Below are 21,450 nucleotides of genomic sequence, written 5' to 3' on the forward strand. Positions count from 1 at the left end.
AAAAGATTATTTTAGAGTTAAATCTTAATTTTCCTTAATTACAAAGCTCTTGAATATCTCCATTTTTATTATTTATTTTCTTCTTGTTTTGCAGGAGAAAAGGGGGGGCAGCAAGACCTTTTGTAACCCCCCCCCCCCCCCTTAGATGCGCCATTACAATTCAGAATTGTAAAGTATACCTAGACTAATATTTTAATCCACAATTATCACGAGAGACTCATTTAGATCTTCCAGCATTTAACTTTTTAGAAAACTTTTAATATTTTTAATTTTAGGAAATGGCCGTAATATTAGTCGTCAGAGCGAATGTCATGTCGGTATTAGAGGTTATGGTTTTCAGTAATTCCTCGAGTGCTGCGGCTGAAGATAGATTAAAATCGAACAGAAAATAGACAAATGCTCATAATTAAATTTTCAATTTCAATTTCCGCTAATAGCTATTGATAAAATATAAAATTGCAACATGTCTTATATGCGCTCCAGTGAGGCTCCAAAAGACGCTATTATAGTTTCTAAACAAGAAGCTATTATGAGACAATGGGGTTTAATCAACGAATGGATACCCAAGTCGGACGTGTAATTAATTCTGATCGAGTTAAATGATTATATTTAACTCGTATCAAACTTTTATTATGTAATATTTATAGTTTATTTTTCAAAAAATTATAAATTTATTGCAAATTGTACGTGTTGTAGGTGGGCGATTCGTTTTGGTTGCGTAGTAGCTGGTTTATCTAGCTTGGTTACTGGATTTTATACCAATTGGTATTATAGGAAAAAATTAAAAATAGGTACTATTGGATATACCTCCTCCTATTTACCTATGGTATTAGTGCCAACATTGTCATCATTCATCATGCACAAACAGGTTATCTTTGAAATATTATCATATTGCGTCAACTCTTGAAATATGTACTTTTAAACATTGATAAAAATTTACAGATGATTACATCAAATATTATTACTCAAACAGAAGCATGCCCCGTTTGCGTAGAAGTAAAAGCAATAGCCATTCACTGTGGTTGTGGAACTTTATATCCATTATTGCTAGGACCTGTTACCAGCTATATGGTAAGATTATTTTTATTTTTAAATTTAATTTTATCATTGAATATCTGTATTATAAATGTATCTAAATTACAGATTGCCAGCACTTACAATACATGCAGAATTCCCATGATCAACATTGAAACCAAAAAATTGTGGAAGTTCCATTTGGAAACATCTAAGCCTCTCTATAGGAAGATTCCTTTGTTTTTATTGATCAATTTAATTCCTGCTGTCGCTATAACTTATATGGAATTTGAAAATTTCAATACAATTCTTCAAAAATTAGATCAAGTTGAAAGAGAGCTAAATTCTGACTTGTAAATGTGTGGCAGTCATATTACTTTAAATTTTAATCGTTTATCATTTTAACAAGTAAAATGTAGAGAAATAACTGAAAAATATTTCTGTAGTTATTATGTGTATAAGTACAGTAAAGACCTGATTATCAGACCCAAGCCGGACTATAGGAGGGGTATATAACAGATATTTAGGAACTACCAGATGCAAGTTATTCTGTAGAACAAAATAAAGCATTTATTACGTTAAAAATGTGTTGTTTCATTGCTTTAAATCAGTGATTCAGATGCGCGAATAAGAGAAAAAGACGAATATTATAATTGAATGATACATACAGATAAAAACTGGCTTTTTTTTATAAGGTGTATATTAGCTTCACTTCGTCCGTTAATCATTTTCGCTTGTACTCATATGATGGCTACCTATACATATTTACTCATTTTATGAGATATTTTCCATCAGGGTCACAATTAAAAAAAATAAACAAGGTTACCACTAGGTGCATATTGCGATTAATCGGTAAACAGTAAATAATTTCTCCCATTACCGGTTTATACTGATAAGTGAAAAAAAAATTACGTGGATTAGATCAGAGCATCGCAACCTTTTCACGCATCTCGCTCGCGTGATGCGTGAAATGCCGCGGCATTCAGGTTACGATGCTCTGGATTAGATAACTGTATACGGTTACTTTTCTTAAAAACGTTGAACCGTAAATAGTTAATAATAAATCTCTGGTGAATAATGTCATATAAATCGACAAGCGCCAGACAGACTGAACCACAGATTAACGACACGTGTACCTTATGCGTGCGCACTGCTCGCACTTACACAAAGCGAAATCTACCCGAAGTCCCGACATACCTTCCCTGTATACTTTCTGTGCTTCTGATACTCTAGTTCCGAATTTTTCCTTATTAAATTATTAAAAACTTGCCAGAAAGATCCAACTCAACTTTAATAATTACCATTTTAATAATTGCATCTGTGCACATCGAAAGGTTACTCGTCATCTGATGTGCAATCTTTCGTGAAGTCGAGAATTGCGTTTAAAGCAGCCATCCAGTTAATCTGTGGTTCAATCTGTCTGGCGTTGTCGATCGTTTGCACCAAACCTCATATAAATACATCAAGTCCATTCGTAGTACGAATTTATAATCATAATTGAAACAACCATCTGGTCACATTTATTACGACTTGGTTGGTCAGTGCTGCCATTCAAGCATACGTCAGTGTAGCCACTCTTACGAACACATCAGTGTTGCTACAAGATAACTATAGAGCTAACGGTTCGGTGATTACTGGTCACAAAGTCACTAAAATCTCTATAACATCTGGCAGCCGAAAAGTCCATCATACTAACGATAACTATCATAGTAACGAGAACTTGAGTGCCAAATATTGTGTATTCGCGATTTTCATGGCAAAAATTGTCTTTGTGACCACCCCAATGTGACGAATAGTCCAATTACCAGAGCTAACACAAGGCTTTCTACCCACTACAACTTATAATATGCCTAAATTATGCGAATTTTTTGTAATCGAATATGATTTGAGTTATCACCATCGCAAATTTTCCAATTGCCAATAAATAAATAAACTTCAATTTTCTTTGGCTTTTCACAAGTATGTACATATATTGTTATGTACCTCGCTTATCACTCTAGTTCCCACAATATCAAATGCACTTTTCACACGCTCATGTACGTGTATAAAAAAACTATAAAAATTCCCGTAAGAGGATATTCAGATAACATAGGAATGCCAGACTTTGGTCAAAACATCGATAAGAAATCATTTGAACGTAACAGTCAGTCATTACAATCGAGACTCCAAAAGTATCAGTCAACACATCAGCAGCGAAACAAAGTTAAAGTGAAACAATTCTACGTATCTCATTCTAAATTCATCACTCCATGATTAAATTTGCAGTTTTCGTATACATATATCTAATATCAATAAAATAAATATAACGTTTTAATAATAATAAAGAAATCTTGGTTGGTTAACCAAGAAGTTTAAAAAAAAAAGCATAAACTGCGTTTGTAATGTCACAATATGTAAAAGTAAAATAAAATACTCATTCAGACATTATTTTCTTTTGTTTCAAAAGGTAGATATTTATCTTAATTCGTACTTTACCAGTTAACAAAATATAAATTTGATGACGATCGTGAAAATTGTGCATCTAAAACGTGATAGAAACCGAGGTTCCCAGGTTCAAACCCTGGGTTGACCTCGATTGAAAAACAATTTATTTACAAGTATTTTTGTGGTGCTGCTGGTCAGACTTGGGTATTTGTGACTCCAAGTCGATGGTTTCTTATCAAAGTTTACCAATTTATCCAATTTCATTGTCGAAACGGTTCCCCATCATACCCACTATTTGAACATAATTTAAAATTTCAATCTATAAATATGTATAAGATTAATTACCATAGGTGTCGCTCAGGGGCAACCCGTAATGGCATCATGGGAAAATATAAATGTTTATAAATAAAAAAATACGAAAAATAAACATGCATTTGCAATCAAATGTTTATTCGAAATTACACTAAAAATTTTCATAAGTAAACGGATTAAATACATATTTTACGGCAATAAAACCCTGTGACAAAATCGGAAAAATAAACCATGATCCTATCCCAAATAAATCATATATGCTTTTGGCAAAATTAAATTAATGTAGAAATAGTAGGTTGGAACAAACAATCACTACGGCAGATACAATACTATTATATATTATAGATAGAAAATGTCTATAATACATAGAAAAATTTAAGAATTTGTCAACAAAATATAACAAAAAAGAAATAGTAGATACATATATACATTTATATAATACCACCAATTTACGTTTGACTAAAACTAGATTTAGAAATATCTTTCATATATGTATGTATGTATATACTATTTTGCAACAATAGTACTTACACTCCCACATTCCAAACAGTCCTAGAAAGGAGAAGAGTAAACATAGACTTACTTCAGAATGGCAGAATAGATATAAAGAGACATCAATTTAGTCTTAAAACAAATCTGAATAAGAATAAAGTTCCCATTTATTTATTGATAAAGCGGAAGGACAGCTCTCATTTTAGGAGAATTTAATTTCATTACATACGTAAATTCTAAATACCTAAATAGATATAGAAATATTGAATGGATATGGTTTTGCATTTCACCACATGTTGACACATGAATTTTCCACACACTGATGTGGCGACTAAATGTATTTAATACACAGAATAGAATGTTATAACAGGAAGAGATGCGCATAAGTTTTTTTTAATATAACTAAAACCCCAGTGTGTGGAAGTTTAAAGCCCGAGTGGAAGTATTATATAAAATATATTATTATATAATGAGAATGTTAAAAATTAAAACATGTAATTAATTTTAACTTATATTATTGAGATTTCTAAACCTGATAAAAAGCATTTGAACTATTTCATTTATTATAGAGTTCTTCATAAACCATTGACTTTATATATGTAGATTCACTTGATTAATTTTAATTTGCAAAAACATCAAACATGATAAATGGGCAGTATGACTTATCTTGTTTATACAATATATTATATTAGTTATCATTAGTTTTAAAATGCATATGTATTTGAAAGAAAAAAAATGCTGAAAAATTATTAAAAATAAACATGAATTACACATTTGCGTTAATTTTATTCTTCTGAGATCATTGTTAAATAATTTAAAAAAAAGTATAAATCAAAATTTAGCTCTCAAAAAGTAGATTTCACAAATACCGCCTGTTTCTCCAAGATATTTGCAATACTTTTTGGAGAGATGAACACACGGTCGGCATCAGGTATACTTAGTATTAATCATTAATATTAATATTTGTTTCAGTTGTTTTTTTTTAAATATTTTAATCACAAACACATATTTGCAGAAATCTAACAAAACGGTCACAATAAAAAACAACTCGTAATCGTTACTTTAAACATCCAAAACAGACCACATTTATTTCAAACTGATCACAAGCATAATATGTGGAAAGCATCAATGCATCCCTTAAAATAATTAAGTCTTAGTTTACAATGTTATTATTAAATTCACAATTTAATAGATACCAAGAATATTTCTCACGATTCAGTCATTGCAGCGTCCCGCGGAATACTTCGGGGAATGATAAATTAAAGAACGGTGTTGTGTGATAAGCTACCTTGTTTGGATAAAATGTTTGTCCGAAACCATTATGCGATACCACAGGAACACTGTGCGATATTGGTGGATAATACACAGGCCGAACTGAAGGATCGAACCCATAACTACACGGAGATTTGTTCAAGCATGGTGTCAACTCACACAAATATTTTTTCGGGTTTGCATCAGATAATTGAACAAACTGAGTAGGATGTAAAGGTACTCTAGAATTTCTATCGTCAAAATTTTTAAAACACGAGATAGTTGAAGTGTTCGAGTCGTGTCTATATGAAGTAAATCTTGAGTGAATACTGTTTTTATTGTGAAAATTGATCGAATTATTTCCATTATTGAAATAATCTAGTCGATTGGTGTTAATTGCGATTGCGTGTTGATTTTCTCCACTACAAAGAGTACTCTCTTGAGGAGCACATTGCTCGGATGTATCAGAAACATTCTTGTCATTTACCCTGCATACTTTTCTAGCGTTATAGTTCACATTCACACTGGAAGATGTCATTTGTAAATCGGAATACAAATGAGAATTTTTTATATGCGGTGTGATAGAAGCTGTCGGCAAAGGCGGGTAATAAGGGCGGCAAGAAGCGGCCAACCCAGCCGGGGCGTAGTGCTAGCACTTCTGCCCCATGTATTCTTGATAAGTTGCAGTTACTTCTTCCGACTGATATCGAGTTAATTTAATACTCCGACGCATTTCAGATGTAATGTGAGCCTTGTAACCACCTTTGCGTAGTAGCGAGTCTATTGTCTGTACTTGGTCCCAGCCTATAATTATAATAAAAATTAAAATAATATATATATATGTATATATCAAAAGTGATTCAACGATAATAACCTTGTTCGGTTGCAACTTCTGGCAAATACGTAGCGGTGCGTCGTGTTCCTTTTTCATTTATAAATTCAATACGAATGCCATGTATTCCGAGTTCCCAATCTAAATAATGTTCCGCTTCTTCGAAATTTTGTAGGATCGAAACGGACACTGTCAGTCTTGGAACTTCATCTCTGGTAATCGGTGGAAATCGTGAATCTTTCAAAGCGCTAGTTATAGCATATTCACGTAAACCTGTTTCAACATAAATCATTACGTTATATAATTCAGTCGACTGAAAGAAAAAGTTATTTAGATCAAATTTTAATTATAAAAAGTCAAAACTAAATTTACCAGAGTGAAGTCGTAGTGCATTGAACGTTCCAATACAACCGCGAAGTCGATGGTCTTTTCCAATTTTCCAGGTGACAAAAAGAGGACTGGAACAAATAAATATTTGAAATTAATACAAAGAATACAAATTCGCCGAAGATTGCTCAATTTGTTTTTTTCACAACGCTCTTTTATGTTTCACTTCGCAAACGGTTGAGTTGAAATTCCTACAACCTTCCGATTGTTTTGAAACTTTGCCATTATGCGCGGTTTGGTCAACGATGGAAATTTCAATTGATTTTGATAGTTCGATAGTGAGAAATAATCGTAATAAACACGTCTAAGTTTGCAAAATTTTTGAAGACGGTGACGTTTGATAGCTTATGTGTTTAACTTTCTGCCAGCCACTCGTCTTGTCAGATTTTAATTGTTTAAACGCCTATAAATTCATCGTTTTCACATTATATCTTATAAAATTTGCATTATAGGCTCGCATTACCTCTCATATATATTTTTACTTCACTAATAAGTTATATTTGCTATTTCTAATCACAATTGAATGCACAGTGCCTCTTCTCGCTTACATATATGAAACCGATGAACAAAGAAGAACAAGCTAGCTGTCGAGTCTGTCCTAAGTATTATTACTAAAGGCCGGATAATCAAGGTGCCGTCTTGAAAAAACCGGACCCAGAGGGTGCTGTGTATTGTTCATTGCATTGTTAAAGGTTCGCCGAACGTTTTTTTTTTTTGGACTCTAGCTTTGTAAATAGAACAAAACCGCCCCGATTCCTAAAAAAAGTACTGTGACTATCCGGTGTTTAATTATTACGAACTTTATTTGTATTTTTTCTTTATGTAGAATGGTCATTTTTTTGACCGTATAAATAAATAAATTAATAAAATTTGCACAATGCAATTTCAAAGACAAAATTTTCATACTCACTTAAGAGCTTATTAATTGAGAAAAAAAAACAATAATAAGAATGAATAATTTAGTACTATAAAAGTAAGCCAAAATTTGATACCAACTTTTCTATTGACCAGAATATGAAAATTTTACTTTAGTCAATTGAGGTAGAAAAAATAGCTGCAGGTGAATTAATATATTGCTAACAGTTAGTAGCGAATCATCGAAAAGATATCCAGCAATTTTCACATTTGAACTTGACATTCCAAATGGTCAACGACCTTAACACAGACAAGTACTATGGTGTTTTTGTAAAAATGAAACCACTAGATGGCGTAAAAGATAGCAGAAAGTTAAGACAAAACCAGTCCCGCTTTCATGGATCGACTGGTGGGTGAGTCGGGATGGCATTTACAAATTGAACAAAGAGTTCTTTGTGTGCGTGTGCGTGTGCGTGTGAGTGTGTGAGAGAGATAGGATACTGACAACTCATCGTCGGTGAAATTGGGTGCAGTGGGCTGGTCGAGGCAGTGCAGGTGGGTGTTGAGGACGTCGAAGCAGAAGTAGCACATGTCGCGGCAGGCCACCGGGGAGCCTCGACCCCCTCCCCCACCCCCACCCCTTCCCCCTTCGCCCCGCGCTCGTCTCTTGCTGCCGCAGCACGCCACGGTCACGGCCATCTCTCTGCTATCTGCTATCTGCTATCTGCTATCTGCCAGCTCTACTATCTCTGGTCTCCCCACTTCTGCTCCTTCTCGCGCACGCCCACACCAACACCCACCCTCGCCTGGCCCCGACCCGCCGACGACTCCCGCAGCCGCAGCCGCAGCCTTCCCCACCCCCACCCCCACACCCGCACCCACACCGACACTCGCACTGCTGCCACTCGCAAGACGTATCCGCCAAATGTCGCTATCAGCTGATCTGAGAGTTAGTCAACTTTCAAAATAATAAATACTAATGAAGGGCAAGCATTACAATTGTTGGCCACTGTATTGTAGGGATATAGCACGACTTGCACCATACGAAACTAGGTCGATGATATCACCTATTTCCCTCAAATGGGGTCTACGTGACGAGCCAGAATGTTAAATTACAGAAAATACAAATATCGGAAGGCAAAGATAGAAAATCGAAAGATCTTAAGTCGAAAGATAAAAAAGGGTGCATGGTAAACGGTACATACTCACTTAATTTGCGCGAGCAGGATACAACAGGAACAAAGAGGAACAGGGTTTTCCTCCCGTATTAATGTGCGCAAGCAGAATACGGGAGGAAAAGCCTGTTTCTCTTGTAGGAATCTCGTCGTCGTCATCGTCATCGAAACATTCGAGAATATTCCGCAACAACAAACTACATTCCCGAAAACCAGACGTCGTACACCTGCAGTCATTATATTAAACTCAAGCGGAACGCCCCTACCAGTCGAGTGGAACCAAAACGGTCGAAACACGCCGCCACCATTAAACCACATCGAGCGGAACGGCGCCAATCATTCCAGAAAATTCTACGCCTCGACAAAAGTGCATTCCTCGTTCACGCATCAACAACCACATGCGCTTACGCATCAACAACCACTTCCATCAATCGTTCCAGAAAATTCTACGCCTCGACAAAAGTGCATTCCTTTCTTACGCATCAACAAACCACCACCATCGGTCAGGCGATTCCAGAAACACTATAAAAGGAGGTACAACCCAAACGACACCAGTCGACCCACAGCAGCAAGCGTCGACATACAGCTCCTGACCAGCCACCACTACACTACGCGGACTTGGAAGATCAACCAGCCGGACGAGCCAGCAACACACTGCCGTATCCAGAGACTTGCTGAACATAGCCGAATGCCGAGCCAGCAACACTCTACCATATCCAGCGACTTGCGGAACATAGCCGAACAACGAGCCAGCAACACACTGCCGTATCCAGAGACTTGCTGAACATAGCTGAATGCCGAGCCAGCGACACTCTACCATATCCAGAGACCGCTGAACGACATACTTTTGCCCACAAATACCATACCTTTGTACAACCATAGGCAAACAATAAAACTTTATAAAACTAGCACAACAGTGTTTCGTTAGGCCGGGATACGGTCAACATACATGTACCCCGCCTACACTCTTGTTCCTGTTGTATCCTGCTCGCGCAAATTAAGTGAGTGTGTACCGTTTACCATGCACCCTTTTTTTTTATCTTTCGACTTAAGATCTTTCGATTTTCGATCAGTGGCGTAGTCAGGATTTTGTCAAGAGGGGGGGGGGGGGGTTTGACAGGAAAAAAGGCAAGATAATTTATATTTAATTAATATAAAATCACAACATATAAACATAAAGTAAAGCTAACGGCTAACTAAAGTGCATGATACATCAATCGCCACTGCTTCCGATATTTGCGTTTTCTGTAATTTAACATTCCGGCTCGTCACGGAGACCGGTACAAATGACATCATCGCGTCCTGTTCTCGTACACGAAAGTTAGCCGTGGCCGAAATACTTCGTCCAGCTTACCCATAAAGGCGATTCGATTCGCTCCAGATACGCAATCACGAGTACACGGGAAATCCCAAGGAACTACGCAACTACGCATCAAACATAGAACACAAAGGAAAACCTCGACCCCACTGGAATATTCCAGAACGTGATCTCACCAGCGCATCATCCCCAGATGCCAGTGAACTTCAGGAACTCGACCTGGCTCGTTCCAGCGAATCACCTACCTACTTCGCTGTACATACAAATACACCTGTATTAATCGAGTAATAAAGATCCTCTTCAAAATACAACTGAGTTTCCATAGGCCGGGAAAAGGTCCAAACCTTTAACCCGCCCTATAGTATACTTATTGGCAACTTGTATTTTATTTCATGTTTATACTGGGTAGATACGATACGAGTGCACTTAGACAAGTGATCCGAGCGTTTTCGGACACTGACATCCGTCCCAGTGGCGGATGCATATGGGGGGCGCGCGTCCCCCCCTTGCGGAGCCGCCAAATGAGCATAAACGCCCTTAATGATCCTGATTCTGTTATGCAAGCCTTGTCTGTTTGTCCTATATCTGACTATCCTACTTTGCACACACTGTACAAAATTTTTGCTCGTCTACCTATATCTATTGCTACAGTAGAAATAAGTTTTTCAACATTGCGACGTACAAAGACATGTCTGAGGTCGACAATGAAGGAGGATCGACTTAATGGCTTAGCTCTGTTAAACACTCACCCTGAAATTGATTGTCCTATTGACGATGTAATTATCCAATTTGCCAGGAAGAATAGGCGCAGAGAATTCATCATTTAAGGATGAGAACCACAATTGTAACTTTTTTATATCATAAGATGGCATACGGAAAATTCACCATCAGTTACTTTAAAGAGATTGTGCCCTACCTCTTGGTCGTCCAGATTAGATTCCATTAATGAACTTCGATATTTATGGTAAAAGGACTACTAGTCATATGTGAACCAGTCACAAGACAACCGGTCGCTCTAAATCGGTCACACGTGATCACCCGTCACACTAAAACTGGTCACGAGAAAACTGGTCACACCTAAATAATCGACCAATTTTAAATTTTTGGGTGTGACCAGTTTTTTCGTGACCAACTTTAGTGTGACGGGTGATTACGTGTGACCGATCTAGAGCGACCGGTTGTCCTGTGACCGGTTCACATTTGACTAGTAATCACCGAACCATATTTATATATGTGCAGATGTTTTAAAATGTCTTACAGAAATAATTTTAAAAAGTAAAATAAATGATGAACAATCAAGCAAAGGAGACTAGAAAAAAACGTGGAAAGTTTCAAATTTAGTCTCCTACTCGGGCTTCTTGAAAAATTCTTTGGCCTCTCGACCTTGTTTCAAAGCTCCTTCAATCAAAAGACGCCGATATTATCAGTGTGTACAGACTCCAGGGATGTTCAACTCGAGAGCACCCCGGAAGTCGGTTTTGTGAGATAGCTAGTGGTAAGCTTGGGCGGGGCCGGTTTCCTCAAGGTGCCTTCCTTCGTCGTCGGTGGTCTGGTCTCTGCTGATGACGGCTGCTCTGCTCTGTCCCTTTCTCCTTCGTAATGTGCGTGGGATGCGTGATGTGAAAAAAGGGAGGAAATTGTATAATAATGAAAACAGGTTGTAACTCTGTTTGTATGGTGACTGTATTTTATATATATATATATATATATATATATATATATATATATATATATATATATATATATATATATATATATATATATATATATATACAGAGATCAAGCAGGGGGGACAGGGGGGGGAGTAAACAAAGTAACCACGCGTGCCTTTTGAGGTTAGCAACGCGTAGCTCAGTTGTCTGCCTTCTGGACGAAGACAGACCAGGCTTCCTCTGGTGCACACCGGACGGATACTGGAGCTGGTCTCTAAGTATCGTCACAACCCTCACCAGCCTCTAGCTGGTGATTTCGGTGGCGAGGTGGGCCCCGTAAACACCGGGGTGTTTACGCGCCAAACCGTAGTCGAGAACTGTCAATTTGTGTTGGCTGTCAGGGTGGCCAGCACAAAAATATATCGGCCAAATCGTGGGTCGTAAGGCCACGAAAGCCGATCATCAGACATAGTCTGAACACAGTGCTTAGTCTATGATTAGAAATGCATATTACGAGATCAATAATTTTATAATAAATTTGAAGAATTCGTAACAATTTCAACAAATATTGCAACAAAACAAGGATTGACGCCAAAATTGAAATGGAATCGTCAATCTCTTATCTAAAAGCACTTCGATGAACTTAGTCATGATACACGAATCCAGAATCCATTTGAATAATTTTACAAAGATACAAGGAGACTCAGTGTAACATTGAGACTCAGTCAGACCTAGTCCCCTTGTATCCTGCTCACACACGTCAGTAAAGCTATGCGATAAAAAACAGGGAAATTTGCACGGCACGCCACTGGTACATATTTATTTAAGAATACAATATGATGTATGCAAGTGTGGGATCAGTGCAGTTGCGTGTATGGGAGTGCACGTTTTGTGTTGGTGGTCTTTTGTCTCAACTTGACTCAAGTGACGAGGAGGCATTCGAATCTGCCGCATACAATATGAAAACTTTTAAAGGAAATTAAAACAAAAATTACGATTAAATTGTATATTAATAAAAAAATCAAATATCAAATTTATGATTTTATTTTAATACTCTGTTTCAGTACTGTAAAATATTACATACATACATATATGATATTTTTTTATAATACAACAATATTATACGATTTCTATATTATATAAATCATAATATCTTTACTGTAACAATCATATTTGTTTATATTCATAAATAAGTGAAAACAAATTAAAAACAACGTCCTTAGCATACCTTAACAAATTAAAAACAACATGAAATATGTACATGAAAATAATTTTGATACAGTTTTTAATTATGTGTGCCTTTTTGGCAAAATAAAATTGATAAAACAGACCTTTTTTTTATCAATAAAAAATAAAAATAATTGTTGAACACTAATTTTTCTATTATATGTATTTATGTACATACTTCTTACAAACTCTGTGTCCATAAATATTCCATTTCTGAATTTTTCAAAGATAATTTTAAATGCATGTTTTAATATTATTTACCCTCACTGTATTGGCGTAAAACCTAAAAATAATATAAGAAATAAACATAAGTATTATATAACATTTAAACAATTCAAGAATGCTGCCGAACAAAGATATGTACATATGTATATTGAATGTTACAATTTTTTAGAATTTGTTTTTAATGGAATATACATAAATATTCAGTTTACTCTGTAAATGACTACAGTGATTGATTTTGATTTTTGTGTGTAGTTGGCCACTTGCATTTCATAGGTAAAAAATTGCATCAAAGAAACAGAAAATCTTGTGTGCTGACAATCATATTATTTTTTATAACCAATCACTAGCGATATATAAATATTTTTGGCTTTGAAATCCAAATGGTTGACTACTGCGAATTAATTACTATTAACTCTCCCCCACCAAATTATAGAATTACAAGATTTCTTGAAAAGAATAAACGTATGTTCATACCTATCCAGCACGACCCGTATCCTGCAGGTGTCATGCAAATGCGGATAGTATTCTTTGGTATATTCTATATGGACGTATTCATACTCCATTCGCGCAAGCGCATTTACGCATTCATGCGCGTCCATATAGAATGTACCAAAGAATACTATCCGCACTTGCAGGATACGGGTCGTGCTGGATAGGTATGAACAGACCTTAAGATAGGAAAAAGATCGTTTTAAACTTTTTTAAATAAGTCTATTTTTGGGTATTCTGTGCAATAAGTGGAATGTAACATACCTATATCTTTATTCAGCTACATGATTTATTAACCTGCATATAATTTTTGTTCCTCTCTGATCAGTTTGGCTAATCTAATACATGCTTCTTCCATATCTTGAGGTGAAGATTTACTATATGTTACTCTTATATATGGACAAGGTGCACCAGATGATATTGTAAATGCATGTCCAGGAACAAAAGAAATTCCCCTTTCAATTGCTTTTCGGAAAATCTGAAAATAAAATCAAAAATTCATAAAAAAAATTGTATATATATATAATTTAATATTGAATGAAGTTTATATTATTTTATATACAAATATGTGTGGAAATTACCATGTCATATACATCTGGAACTCCTTTTATTTTCACCCAAACAAACATGCCTGCTTCTGGAGTGTCCCATTCTGCCAACCCAGTTAAATGTTTTTCTAAAAGATTAATTAAACAAGTTCGTCTTTCCCTGTAAAATTCTCGGACCGTATTCAAGTGATGGACCATTCCATCCAAACCCCAAGTTTCCAGTAGTTTATTCGCAATAACCTAATATATTTTCAATTACAAATTTTTCAATTATGTTTTTTTACACTAATTATGTAATTCATTTGACATATTATCCAACCTGAGTTAATGTTGCTGTGTGTAAATATGAAGCTTGCATATGAAGTTCTATTACACTAATTAGGGGTTTGGGACCTGTTATCCATCCCAGGCGAAGTCCCGAACTTAGAACTTTAGATAATGAATCAAAACGTAGTACTCTGCCTTCTACGTCATATGATATAAATGATTTTGGAACTTCCTACAATAAACGGCAATACTTCATTTTAAAATATATTTATGTTTAGAATATAATTAAAGGTTTTATTTTGTAAACTATAGCTGAAACTTAATATATGTAATACACCTATGTATGTACTTCATTGTAAACTACATAGGTACCTATAACAAAATATTAAATTCAGACATTCTTTTACAATTAAATTCTCTTACTCCAAATTCAATATACATATGTACATATATATATTTTTATCAAATTTGTAGAGATTTTTTTTAAAGAAAACATTTTTCAAATTTCTTACATCATTAAAATGCATGAAGTGATAAGGATCATCCTCTAATATTATTAAATCATATTCACAAGCAATGTCATAAATTTCTTGCCTTCTGTCATTTGGTATAACTGTTCCTGTTGGATTATTTCCCGTAGGATTTATATAAATGACTTTTGGCATAATTTGACCGGTTTTACGATGTGTCTCGAGAACGCTCCGTAAATTTTCTGGGTTTAGTCCTTTGCTATCCTGTTTAACTTCTAAAACCTTTGGTTTGTATGGTTTCATCTGAAAGAAAACATCGTCATTTTTTTTTTATAAAATACATCATCATCATTCACATCCGTAATTCTGAAGATATTTTAATTTAAATTGTATTCTTACGATTATATCAGTTCCCGAATAAAGAGGAGTTGGAAATAAAACTGGATCCCCCTTGTTGACAAGCAGTTCAATCGATTTATATATGCCATCTTGGGATCCCGACGTTACAATTATATCTCTATCTTCCCAATTTGGTGGGTTGTGAATTTTTTTTTGGAACTCTTTCAAATTTGTTAGAAGTTTTGGGTATCTAAAAGTAAATGGCATCAGTGTAATTTATGTCCATTAAAAATTAATAAAAAAAAACGCGTATAAGAATACGAAAATAATTATTTTGTCTACCCTTGTGATGGTATATACTGCAATGCGATATCGAGCTCTTTATTTATCAAATCCAGCTTAGTGCCATCTTTCAAAAGTATGTTAATCTCTTTAAATGGAAACACTTTTTCATTTGGCATACCTTCGGCTAAGGATATCAGATTTTTTCCCGCTTTGTATGTTAGGGCAGCTGAAATTAAATATTTTTATACAATTTCATTTAAACAGTTTTTTTTTGTTATTTTTTTAAGATAACATTTCAGAATTATAAAACACGTTAGTAAACATACGATATGACGCACAAATTTGGCACTATCTATAAAAAATAATGTTTGACCCTATAATCACTATGATTTTCTGAAATATTACATATATATTGTTATTCTTCGGGCGTATCGCCGTATCGTATTTACAATAACATTGTGTCACTGTTACGATATCTTATGTAAAATGATTTAACGTGCAGTCAAAAATTTAATACATGAAATCATCTTTGTAAAGCGATTGTAAAGATTTTTCCAGTATTCCGATATCAATATTTGTACATACATACATACAATATACTAGTAGAATATGTATGTTTGAGTTGAAATGAACACATTTATTTTGTTGAATCAATTTGTCTTTACCATCTGCCTAAAAAATATTTCACTTAAAAAACCAGACATACATATATACATACATAAAACATATCAAATAATAAAATGGATTAAAATTTCACAGCTGAAAAAATTATACATTGTTTTGCGTCTTAGTCTAATACTCTAATGAGACTCTCGCCAATAACAATTTACGCATGTACATAATTTTTTGTACAAACACATATGTACATACATCCATCTGTACATATAATTTTTTTGTTTATATTTTGATATTTTATTTTTGTATCTTTTAATTGTTTTTATGTATGTATGTATATATATATATATATATATATATATATATATATATATATATATATATATATATATATATATATATATATATATATATATATATATATATATATATATAACACTATAGCTTAGCTATGGTGACGCCTTGGAGTATATCTGTAATGTCACTATGGCTTAATTGTAGCAAATAAATACGTCAAAAGATGTGTATTTAGAATTATATTTTTGGTGCTATTACTAGGGACTAAAAACGAAACAAAAACAATAACAAAAAAACTAAATTATTTGCTATTTTTTGGAAAAAGAAATACTTTATAGTTCTAAGAAGACTGAATACAAAAAAATCATTGATTCCGATTACCTACTTAAGCCTTTATTTCTTTTTTAATAAATTTCACTTATTAGAATTTTAGAAAGTGTTGAAAAATCTGGCAAGTATCTGGCCGAAATTTATTTTTAAATCAGTTTACCTTTGACTTACGAAAACGAAATAGAAAATGAAAACTTAAAGATAAAAAATAAAATATTTCGTTTTCCTCTGATCAGAAACGAACGAAATAATACTTTACAAGCCTCTTATTTAGTCCCGGGTTATTATGTAAAAGTTAAATTATTTTTGCTGACCCCTTTTTCTTAGCCTTGTTAATAATTATGTAGTCATTATCTTATATTATTGTTTTGCATTATATCACCTTCATCATTAATGCTGTATGCTAATATGAAACCATTATTATTTTTTTGAAATACATATATGTATGTTTGTTTAATGTATACTTTAATCTCTTGAACTTTTTATATTATTTAATTTTAAATAATTGATGTTTTTCATCATTACTTAAATCCAAATCTTATTATCTTGTTGACCCCTAAACGTTAACAATAATTTTAAACTTGGTAACTTTAATGTTATGACAAGAATTCATTTCCTGAACGATATCATTATTTATTAGAATTAATCAATACTGACTTGTAAATAAAATCCCAAGCAAAGGTGATCAGTCAAGTTTAATGTGAAACGATACGTTAATAATTTACTAATACAACAGATGGAAATAATATAGTGTATATATGTACATATGTAAGTATTAATTTTTAATATCTAATAATAATTTTTGTAAAGTTCGTACTATGTATATTCTAATAAGTTAGTACTATATTAATATACTATATTGTTTTTACTTATCAGAATTATATTATATATTAGATATTGTTATAAGCTAATAAAGCAGAGTTATAAAAATTATGTATGATTAAATTTAAATAAGCGTACAAAGAAAGTTAACAAGCGTTAAATTCAAAAATTTCAATTAAATATTCCCATTCTTTTAATTGACCTAGAATACGACTTCTCAGAGTCTTTAAATCAAACAATGTAGGAAAATTTATCACATGTAACAAAGAAATCCTGAAATATTCCATTTTTGTGCAATATGAAAAAATGTGTACGAATATGCGAAAATGTATTATATATACAACTAATAAAAATGATTACTTAAAGTCCTTGTAATGGATGGTTCCCTCAAAGATGACTTGTCACTAATGTATTTGCTGTAATCTTTTATTTGCCTGGCAGACACATCGAAATTCTCTTCCAATTTGGCCTCATTGATTCGAGCTGATGATGAGCGCCGCACGCTTCCCGTATATCCCCAACACTTCTTTGCACGCAGCAGCATACTAAGTTTTGCAATTCCCTTGAGAGATATCTACAATACTTGAGACAGTTCGAATTGAACTTAACGTTCCGATGTGATAGAACACCGTGTATGTAATCACTTGAAAATGTAATCAAAAGTTTCAGCCGCCTACTCTGCACTGCTGAGATCTGCTGTATGTAAGCTACTGATCGCGAAACATTTTATACATGCTATCCACCACTCTTATCACTTCTGTAGCACGCGAATTTTTTTATTACAAATATTTGCTTGGACATTTGACAACCCAGACATTTGCGTTTGATCTGATAAATAATACATTTAGGTTCACTATGCCATTTGGAACACATAATGTTTTTTTTAATATAAGCAAAATTGTAAACAAGGTGATGACATCGTAAACATCTAAACACACCAAACACATCAGAAAATAGAATATAATTGAATACAAAACATATCGAGAATAACGAATTAGATTCGATATTTTTAATTCTCAATTTAAAACTATGGAAGCAGCTAGATAATTGTATGTTTTACGTTACAATTCTTCTAAAGCAAACTGTATAAATATTTATTTTTTCGTAAGTGAATATTTAATATGTCTTTCTTTCAATGTGTATGTTTTCAAAACATAAATCAAATTGAGATAGTAGTCTCGGTAAAAAATAATGGTCTTTTCTTAAATTGCTCACCTTAGCAATTCATCATTTCATTCCATAATCGTAGTTTTACTTTCTGCTAAAACAAAAATAAATTATCGAATGACAATCAAACAACTGTACATTTTTCAATATTTTATTAAGAAATATTTGAAATCAATGCAAATTTTTGTTCGTATATAATAATACAGAGCTCAAATGGAATCAGGAGATTTATAAAAAAAAACGTGTTACATTCAAAATGTGAATAGCTGATGCAGTAGTTTAAAAATCGAAAAAAAAAACTAGTTTTAATACATAAAGGCAAGTTGGTGAGTAAGATTATAGAAGTGGATAAGTGTGCGAAATAAAAAAAAGGTATATTTATTTTTCATAAGGTGGAGGCGTAAATTTGTAAATCCTATCTCTTACAATTATTATCAAATCACATATTTGTTATAATTTTCATATTTAAAAAAAAAGATGTAAGTACATTGCTACCATATTTCATGTAAATAAACAAATGAAAATATTAATTTAAAATGTTCTTTGTATATAATCGAGCTACTAATATTTATATAATAATGTAACTGTTTATTTTATTATTTAAAAAATAAAGTAAAAATTAATTTGATATTATAAAATTTATATATTCATACTTTGACATTGACACACTTTTTGACATTGATCGTATAAAACAATACATAGACTATACACAATTATTCACTTATTTCTTTGTGCAATGATGATATAAAAGTATTTTTATTCTAATCATATATAGAATATACGGGTCTATGTACCTCACGGGCCGGAATGTGAAATGCCGGAAAACGCAAATATCGGAAGGCAAAGATCGAAAATCGAAAGATCTTAAGTCGAAAGATCAAAAAAAAAAAGGGTGCATGGTAAACAGTACATACTCACTTAATTTGAGCGAGCAGGATACAACAGGAACAAGAGGAACAGGCTTTTCCTCCCGTATTCTGCGCGCGCACATTAATACGGGAGGAAAAGCCTGTTCCTATTGTTCCTGTTGTATCCTTCTCGCGCAAATTAAGTAAGTATGTACCGTTTACCATGCACCCATTTTTTTGATCTTTCGACTTACGATCTTTCGATTTTCGATCTTTGCCTTCCGATATTTGCGTTTTCCGGCGTTTCACATTCGGGCCCGTGAGGTAGACCCATAGAATATACATACATCCTGAAAATATTGGACTTTACTTTTGTAGTTTTTAAGAGTAAAACAAGTTTGAATTATATTTCAACTATAAACTAATAATTTATTTTGGGACAATATTAAATCAAAACGAGTCTAAATTAAATTTAAATCAATAAAAGATAATAATAAAAGTTTTAACTTCGAAATATGTTATTGTAAAGTTTTAAATTAAATTAATTATTTGAATTAAATTCATAAAAACATTGATGAATAAATAGAACCACTCTAGTGTGACACCTGTCAAATTTACTATTTTAATTATAATTGAGTAGTATTGTGGAAAAAGAAGACTTCGTTTTAAAGGCTTTCCTGAATCAATTGTGTTTTATTTGTCGTTGCTAAAAATTGTTTCTTAGTTTTACTTTACTATTGCCAAGTATTAAGATATTGATACAATAGATAATTGACTGATTTTTAAAAGGAAATGTAAAGTTTTGGCGGTATGTTAATTTGAATTGGAAAAATCTATACTGTGTGTTGTTGAATTCTAGTGCAATATGCATAAGAGTAAAATAAGCAAAATTTCTTAACAAATGTTATTATCTATACCTATTTGAAATAAAGCCCTGACAGAAAGAATTTCTAAATTACACCACAGTGAAAGTTTCAACTTCGAAATTATTATTACAAAATTTAAAAATAAGAAAAATATCTCTCGCAACATTGAAAATATATTTCAGATTAAAAAATAAATCGAATATGAATACAAAATTACAATAAACAATAAATGTACTTTTTCAATTAAATTAATTATTGGAAAATATAAGCATAAAATTGACAGATATTGTTCTGTTAGTTAATTGACTATCAAATCTATTTTAAAGAAGTGTTTTGGGAAATATAAATGGTTGAAACTGCAAAATCTACCAAGATTTGCGACTAATATGTTTATATGTATGTATGTATACATATAATTCTGGTATTTGATAACTTTTTATATATTTTTAAAACATAATTACACCACACAAATATGTATAAAACTAACATACTGAACAAATCACTATAAAATACGTATAGTTTTATTCCAATGCTCCATGGCGTGTATAATAATGCAGTAATTCCTTGCAACGAGATTAATTTTCTATGAGACTAAGTTTAAGTTTTGAAGTTGAGAAATTAAAAGGATTAAGTTACCTAAATTCGAATACATGTACACACTACTGGAATAAGTAAGTGTTCTAAAAAAGTAGAAAAATCAGCGAATAGCGAGTAATTGCTGTAATATTAATTACATATCTACAATAGCTACAAAAATAATTTTCTATTATAAATTCCATTTGACTAAATAATAAGAATTTAAAATTTAAAGTTATAATACAACTACTTCATATTTAACTGTACTCCCCTATTTAACAATTTTCAAACATTCACAATATCCATACACATAATATGTATATTTTCGACAGTTTTCAACATAATACATTTTCATTAATTTTCTTTG

General features: G+C 32.9%; 3 protein-coding genes across 4 annotated transcripts; 1 reads left to right on the forward strand and 2 right to left on the reverse strand.

Annotated features, from left to right (window-relative positions):
- Positions 1 to 149: 149 nt before the first annotated feature.
- LOC143909736 (transmembrane protein 126) lies at positions 150 to 2,374 on the forward strand. Its single transcript, XM_077427872.1, has 4 exons — positions 150 to 576; positions 697 to 868; positions 943 to 1,071; positions 1,144 to 2,374. Exons 1-4 carry the CDS (start codon positions 464 to 466, stop codon positions 1,369 to 1,371), a joined length of 642 nt encoding a protein of 213 aa, XP_077283998.1. The 5' UTR covers positions 150 to 463; the 3' UTR covers positions 1,372 to 2,374.
- Positions 2,375 to 4,748: 2,374 nt separating this feature from the next.
- Positions 4,749 to 8,464, reverse strand: LOC143909735 (uncharacterized protein CG5902). The gene is made up of 4 exons (XM_077427871.1): positions 8,073 to 8,464; positions 6,698 to 6,783; positions 6,368 to 6,598; positions 4,749 to 6,297 (listed from the first exon to the last, which is right to left on the reverse strand). The coding sequence occupies exons 1-4, from the start codon at positions 8,264 to 8,266 to the stop codon at positions 6,143 to 6,145; spliced, it is 666 nt and encodes a 221-aa protein (XP_077283997.1). The 5' UTR covers positions 8,267 to 8,464; the 3' UTR covers positions 4,749 to 6,142.
- A 4,241-nt stretch (positions 8,465 to 12,705) lies between these two features.
- Positions 12,706 to 19,076, reverse strand: LOC143923294 (kynurenine/alpha-aminoadipate aminotransferase, mitochondrial-like). Of its 2 annotated transcripts, none has more exons than XM_077446900.1 (8): positions 17,987 to 19,076; positions 15,620 to 15,788; positions 15,338 to 15,527; positions 14,981 to 15,241; positions 14,521 to 14,700; positions 14,235 to 14,441; positions 13,951 to 14,131; positions 12,706 to 13,222 (listed from the first exon to the last, which is right to left on the reverse strand). In XM_077446900.1, the coding sequence occupies exons 1-8, from the start codon at positions 18,168 to 18,170 to the stop codon at positions 13,203 to 13,205; spliced, it is 1,392 nt and encodes a 463-aa protein (XP_077303026.1). In that variant the 5' UTR covers positions 18,171 to 19,076; the 3' UTR covers positions 12,706 to 13,202. The 2 variants fall into 2 exon arrangements, with proteins under 2 accessions (XP_077303026.1, XP_077303027.1); XM_077446901.1 differs by having other exon boundaries at positions 13,918 to 14,131.
- Positions 19,077 to 21,450: the final 2,374 nt, after the last annotated feature.

Source organism: Arctopsyche grandis, chromosome 3 (genome assembly GCF_051622035.1).
Source record: "Arctopsyche grandis isolate Sample6627 chromosome 3, ASM5162203v2, whole genome shotgun sequence".
In the NCBI taxonomy this organism is placed as follows: Eukaryota; Metazoa; Arthropoda; class Insecta; order Trichoptera; family Hydropsychidae; genus Arctopsyche; species Arctopsyche grandis.

Excerpts from the sequence above, each read along its gene's own strand:
- LOC143923294 (XM_077446900.1), bottom strand. The coding sequence starts at position 18,170 with ATGCTGCTGCGTGCAAAGAAGTGTTGGGGATATACGGGAAGCGTGCGG. Across the intron at positions 15,789-17,986 it reads ATCCATTACAAGGACTTTAA|CTGCCCTAACATACAAAGCG; the intron begins GTAATCATTTTT and ends ATTTAATTTCAG. Across the intron at positions 15,528-15,619 it reads CAGTATATACCATCACAAGG|ATACCCAAAACTTCTAACAA; the intron begins GTAGACAAAATA and ends ATTTACTTTTAG.
- LOC143909736 (XM_077427872.1), top strand. The coding sequence starts at position 464 with ATGTCTTATATGCGCTCCAGTGAGGCTCCAAAAGACGCTATTATAGTT. Across the intron at positions 577-696 it reads TGGATACCCAAGTCGGACGT|GTGGGCGATTCGTTTTGGTT; the intron begins GTAATTAATTCT and ends TACGTGTTGTAG. Across the intron at positions 1,072-1,143 it reads GACCTGTTACCAGCTATATG|ATTGCCAGCACTTACAATAC; the intron begins GTAAGATTATTT and ends TCTAAATTACAG.
- LOC143909735 (XM_077427871.1), bottom strand. The coding sequence starts at position 8,266 with ATGGCCGTGACCGTGGCGTGCTGCGGCAGCAAGAGACGAGCGCGGGGC. Across the intron at positions 6,599-6,697 it reads TGCACTACGACTTCACTCTG|GTTTACGTGAATATGCTATA; the intron begins GTAAATTTAGTT and ends ATGTTGAAACAG. Across the intron at positions 6,298-6,367 it reads AGAAGTTGCAACCGAACAAG|GCTGGGACCAAGTACAGACA; the intron begins GTTATTATCGTT and ends TTATAATTATAG.